The 6,515-nt window shown below is 44.6% G+C and overlaps 1 protein-coding gene across 1 annotated transcript in view; it reads right to left on the minus strand.

The window, feature by feature from the left end:
• Nucleotides 1–1,838: 1,838 nt before the first annotated feature.
• Nucleotides 1,839–6,515, minus strand: part of CUNH14orf37 (chromosome unknown C14orf37 homolog) — a 130,422-nt gene continuing 125,745 nt past the window's right edge. Inside the window, exons 6-7 of the mRNA XM_004624935.2 lie at nt 2,536–2,670; nt 1,839–2,294 (exon numbers count right to left, since the gene is read on the minus strand). Coding sequence (XP_004624992.1) covers nt 2,226–2,294; nt 2,536–2,670 — 204 coding nt within the window. The 3' untranslated portion in view covers nt 1,839–2,225. The remainder of the gene's footprint in view (nt 2,295–2,535; nt 2,671–6,515) is intronic.

Raw genomic sequence — 6,515 nt, forward strand, 5'->3', positions numbered from 1 at the left:
TTATCATATATTCTCCACACAAGCGTGACAGGAATGCACACAGCAATGGCAGCTCACCCTTACTTCCTCTTACCCTGTGGACTACTTACAGAATCTTTTTTTTTTTTTTTTTTTGCAGAACCGGGGATTGAACTCAGTCCCTTGCATTTGCCAGGGAAGCATTTATTCCACTGAGCCATCTCCCCGGTCCCCTGTGGAGCACTTACTGCAAAAGGCTGCTCTTAGACAACAGAATTATCTCCTCTATAATATGAGGGCATCTCTAGTTGTGAAATTACACATCACTTACGAGAGTCCAGCTCGGAATTCCATGTTTAAAATCCAACCTTGAGTTTATTTGCCTGTACAGAGCTGTTCGCTTCTCTATCAATTTCACATACTTACATTCTTCTCTAGGCAAAAAGAGTTCAAGTTACTTACTGAAAACATTCTTGTGGACCAGCGAGATAGTTCGTGGTCTAAAATGCCTGCTCAGGCCAGCTTAGGCAAGCTTAGGCAGGCACAGGGGCCCATGGTTTGATCCTAGCACCACATGCTGCACCCTCAGGGCAGGCTGAGCCAGCCAGAAAAAAAGAAAAGAAAACATTCTTGTGATCCAGCCACCAAAGAGGAACAGGTTCTAGGACATTTTCTTGATTGGTTCCCTCAGGTGATACGGAAGTTTTTGTGTAAGAGAAAAATCTGTGAAACATCACTCATTTAACAAAGACTGAAGCTCCTATCAAATGCTCCTTCACCAAGCAGCTACTTCTTTAGAAATGTGATTTTAAAGAACTCTAAAATATCACTATTTCCTCAAGACCCATGGATAAAGCACTGAAGTAAAGTCTGGTACATGGTTTTGAACTTCTCTCTAGACGTAACTTTGGATAACCATTTCCTGTCTCTGCTTCAGTTCCGATTCCAGTCAAATGGGCAACAGAACCCATGTCCCACCTCATCCTGCAGTCATGAGGAAGCTCTGTGCGACCCACTAACACAGCCAGTGGCAAACACCACAATTCTCCACAGTAACAGTCATCTCCAGGATATTTAACTTTCCACAGAAATGAGCCCAGCCTGTATCCCAAAACTCAACTAAATACAAGTCATCCTAAATGCCCAGATTCAGATGGGATACCTGACTCCCCTACTTGGTACAGGGCAGGGAATCGCATACCAGGATCTAGCACAGTCCCTGTCCCCAGTGTGGGCACCTTGAGAAAGACCGGTTTTCTATGAGCTCCGCTGTACACTACACCTCTGGCCACTGAGCCTGCTTCTACCACAGAACATGCTTTTTCCTAATCAGCCCAAAAAAGGACCAGTGTTGGCTCACTTCTCCCACGGACAAGACCACAGACACGGAAAAGCAGCATTCCAAACCACTTGTACAGCAGTCACATAAGCGAGAGCCCAACAGCAGAGCTAGAGAGATGCTCCAGGAGCCCCGCCTGCCCACACGCTCTTCATGTCCTCATTTCTTCTTGCCAACACCACACAGTCCACAGAAAGAACATTTCTTGCAATAAACATGCAAGACCCTGCTGACAGACCTGATGGACATACTCATAGTATTCAAGAAAGCAAGCATGTCATTAGAAGTCAATGTAACATACGGTTTCTGGGGCACTCTTCTTGCCAGGATGGAGAACAGAACACAAGGTGAAATAATAAAAGTAGGAGACTGAACTATATAGTGAGATACATACAACTCTACAAGTAATAATTCTAATGTGCTAAGAGATCATGACAAAAAAGATTTCATTCCAAGTAGATGTTAATTTTAATGCAAATGCAGGATGAGCCATAGCCCACAAGCCCACAGTCTCAAGTATGGACAGCGCACTTATGAGAAGTTACTCTTCGCTAAGATCTCTATTTCAAGGGCAAGCATGCCTCAGTGGCAACAACCATTACAGTTAATTCAGGTAATCCAAACCAGGGAAAAGTTTATTCTACCTAATCCCTCTACTTTTACAAAACGACGTGTGTGCTGTGTGTGTATAAATCACAGCCCATGATGACAGGAAATTCACTACAGCAGAACCAAACACTGTGTTACGTTTACTTTACAGCATGCCTTTTCTGCTCAGAATAAGAACAATCTACCACTCAGCAGATCCTAGGACGGATGGCCTCACAGCAGCAATGCGGCATGACGTTGTTGCGATTGTTGTTGTTTGCCTCAAAATCAGAATAAAATAATAACATCATTGACTATCCCAGTGAAACCAGAGTCCAATTCAAAATTCATCTTCAGAGCTGTCAGCTAAGAGCATTACTCGATCTTGCATGCTGTTGAATTCTCTCTGCTAGAAAAAGAAAACAGAAAAGCATTAAACTCATTCTCCTGCAGAACCAGGCTGAGGAACAGGCCCACTTGAAAGGACACAGTAACAAACAGACCCAAGAAAGGGCTGCAGCATCTATCTAAGCTCTGGGGATCAGTATGTACTGTTTGCGCACCATCCAACCCCATGGGCCTTATTAAGCAAATCAGATAAGTGAGGAGTGTTCTGAAACTGATTCAGCTTTGCTCTTGTTGGTTCATACCTTTCTTTTATGTCTCTTGAAGCCATTTCTCCTTCGGCGATTCATAACCTTAATGCTGTACAGCGCTCCCAAGATGAACAAGGCCCCAGCTATCCCCACTCCTACAGGAACCAGCATCCCGGACATGTAGCCAGCCTGTGTAGACGAGGAGACACGCATCAGTACGCTGACAGATCGTCACGCTGGGGCCCTAGCTTCTGCCAACAATAGCAGGTTTTCGGATGCTTTGCCTTCTCCTGTCTACTTTATTATAAAATATAATAGAAACTAGAATGAAGTTATTGTTCTTAGAAGAAGGTATCAGAGAGAGAGAGGCATGATGCTTTGGGAGGAAATTTCATATACTTAGAAGTAAGCACTTGAAATAAATCAATAAGACCTGGTGGCCCCACAGCCACCTGCAGATGCACATTTGTCAACATCAGTTTTTGTTGATATATTTTGTTTTATATATTTGGAACAGGGTCTCACTATGCACCTCAGACTCATAGTGATCCTCCAGTTTTCAGTCTCCCCAGCACTGGGATTACAGGTGTGCGCCACCATGCCCAGTCTTGGTCATAGGCTCAATGTATCTGGGGGTGGTGCCAGCACAGCATGCGGTTCCAGGGATCAAACCCTGGTCCCTGCACTTACCTAAGCAGGCACTCAGTCCGCTGAGCTATCTTGCAGGACCTTACCATCAGTTTTTTATGCCAGGAATATAGTTTATGAGGGGAACAGCTGTAGGGGGACTGAGTCATCCTCCAGAACACGGGGTTCCTTGGAGGATAGAAGGGTCTCGACCATGGTGTCTCCCTCTCTCTCTCCACTATAGTAAGAAAACAAGGACAACAGTAAAGATGAGAGTTAGTTGAAAACAACAGAGAAGAAAAGGGCCTACAGAGAAAAGAGTAGAGGAGGGGAGGAGATGTCAGTAAGTGTTGGCTCAGAGGCCAGAAAGATAAGGACAGCAAAGTGTTCATAAAATGGTCAGATTCATCTCTAAGAATGGACAGGTCCACAGACAGGACCAAAGCTGGGTCGTGGGAGGGGAGTGTCCCCAGACCCAAAAAAAGCAGTGGTAGAAAGGGACACAAAGGTCACTGCCAGCAATATTTGCATCTCCAAAGAGCCTCAAGGTATCAAGCCTATGTGATACCTTCAACAACTACAAGGGTCACTATGGACACCTCAATCCTGAAAGAGCAGTTTGAGTCCCAAATGTTCCTGGATTAAAAAAGTAGCTCAGGACCCAGAGAGGTTTGGGTCAAGGCCATTGTAATCACCCTGACCCTGGCTAAGTGCCCTATGGGCAGGAGGAGATGTACCAACCTTCAAGGGGTGGGCTTGCCTCCCTAGGAACTGATGCAGACAAAACACATAGACAGTAAAGCTTTAACAGCTGAAATAAATGCTTTAGATAAGCACCACTTGGGGAAGGGAATGAGTCCATTCATTCCTTTGCCTTCAATTCCTAATAGCTCACACTATTTTCAGTGCCTTTTAGAAGGAGCCAACAACAGAGATGGATAATAAAACTGTTCAACATCTGCATATTGGGGCATCTTCCCGACATTTCTACAAGTAAACTGGGGAGAGACTAAACCTTACAAAAAAAAGTGGCCCCCTTTCCTTGTGCATGGCCTGCTCCCTAAATCACTCTGCCCTCCCAAGTCTTAAGTGAGGGCAAACCATTGAAACGTTCCCATTAATCTGGGAACAATGGTATTTGTCATCAGCATGCTAAGTACTTTTTCCCAAGAAACAAAGCCCAGTCATTTTTCAACACATTAATATGCATTGCAGAACCACTTTTTCTAAAATTCTTCCAGCTCTGCCTAAGGCTTATAAAAACTGTAATTTTCCATGAAGGAAAACACTGGGCAATAATAAAATTCTTGATGCCCTCATTAGAAATATGGATTTCTAAACATTAGCATTCCTGGTATTTGGATATGTAAGTGCACATGTTGAAACATGGCTGATGACAACATTAGAGCCCATCAAAGGGGTTTTTCACAAGTACACGCTCAGTTGATGATATCCAGCCCCAAGATCCACCTGAGCAGCCACCGCACGCGTCAGCCCTGTGCCGGATCTGCTCCAACACAGAGCCCGGGCAGCACCAGGAGGTCCAGGCAGGCACTGAGAAGCTGCACCCCACAAGCTCGGTGCTGCCGGCCTGGTGCACACTGGGAACTGCTGCTGTGAAGTATAACCCACAGCATCTGTTCTTCCCAAAGCTACAAGGGTTTTTTTTTGTTTTGTTTTGTTTTTTGCTCTGAATGCCCTCAGGCATGGTTTGTCTGACTGGAGTGTTGTGGGAGTCGAACTACAGCAACCTGAGGCTCACAGCTTTGTGGAAGCAGCCACTTAAAGAACTGAGCTATGGCCAGGCCCCCTCCCAAAGCTACAAGGGACAGGACGTGTCGAGGGACAGGACAACAGAGCTGGTCTTTGTCACACAATTTAAACTGTCATTTTGTCTTTTATTTTGAGAAGCAATTTCAATTTGGGAAAATTATATCACCAGCTAGTCAAATTAAGGTCTACCTCACAGACCTCCCCAAGTTGGGTTTTTAACTGGGAGGCTTACGGTTACTGAAGGTCACTATCCCCCAGGATCCATTTCCTTTACCCTGTAGCTTTTGGCTCTGGGCTGGGAACACAACAGAGATCACGGCCCCTGGCCTTCCATGAATCTCAACAGGGGCAGCTGGTAAATTTTCACAAGAAGGGAATGTGTTAGTGGAACCTGCAAATGTGAGGACACGTCTTTAAGAAGAAAGGAGGGCCTTTATGCTCCTCCTTGTCCCCTGGAGGAATGACAGAGGCCTCAATATGCACTTTTTGCTTTTTGTTTGGTTTTGTCTGTTTTGTGTATGATACTAAAATTCCATACATGTTCTCAGTCCCTCTGCATGTCAAAACACAAAACTGAGGTAGGATCTCATTCAGTCACTAAACCCCCCAAGCAGGGCTCCAACTCGGGATCCTCCTGCCTCAGCCTCCCAGAGTGCAGGGATCACAGCTGTACTTTTAGGAAGAGAGGAGCATGGCTGGCCTGCATTCACTCTCTTTACTTCCGGCTGGAATGTGGACACAGTTTGGTCACAGCAGCCATCTGGGACCATGAAATGACCTTGAGGATAAAGGCTATAACCAGTGCAGCATCAGATGGAAACTGCCTGAGCCCCAAGCCAAAGGGCATGAGGACAGAATGGAGAGAGACGACCACTTTGGAAGCCAAATTTAATTCTTCTTTCAATTTTTAAAAAATTAAGACACACTAAAAAAAATTCCTAAAGAGATTGAAAAAAGAACTAGAGAAATTCCAAATAGGCCAGAAAATTAGGGGTCACACATAAAATTAATTCTCCTAATAAAAAGAGGCAATGACAAGGTATCAGACTTCATAATGAAAGCTTCCTAGGAACAGAGAACACAAATTGTCCTAAAGCTACATAGTTTCCCCCATCCCTGTTTATGTATTTGGTACAGAGTCTCACTATGCAACTCAGACTCGCAGTGATCCTCCTGTTCTCAGCCTCCCGAGCACTGGGGTTACAGGCGTGCACCACCACACCAGGACTCAATTGCTGATTCAGCACTCCCCAGTGGCAGGGCCAGCATGGCATACAGGGCCACAGATCAAACCCTGGTCCCTACACTTGCCAAAGCAGGCGTTTAGTCTGCTGAGCTATCTCACCAGCCCTCAGAGTTTTAAAGAGAATGATGAGAATGTGCAGGGTTTTTAATCATTTTATTTTTTCCATAATTTTATTGAGAAACAAATAGCAATGAGACAGTTTCAAATTGAATTGGTAGGACAGCTCCAATAATTAACACACTGCATACTGCCTTCTTAGTGGTTATTTGTAGTACAAGATGCAGACAAGATATCCTATTTACAAACACTATTAGAACAAATGCCTCTATTCCTTGAATTAAGAGAATGTAGCTATATATCTATCCTAACCATTTTGAATACACAGATA

Source organism: Octodon degus, unplaced genomic scaffold, assembly GCF_000260255.1.
Source record: "Octodon degus isolate 3935 unplaced genomic scaffold, OctDeg1.0 scaffold00007, whole genome shotgun sequence".
Classification (NCBI taxonomy): Eukaryota; Metazoa; Chordata; class Mammalia; order Rodentia; family Octodontidae; genus Octodon; species Octodon degus.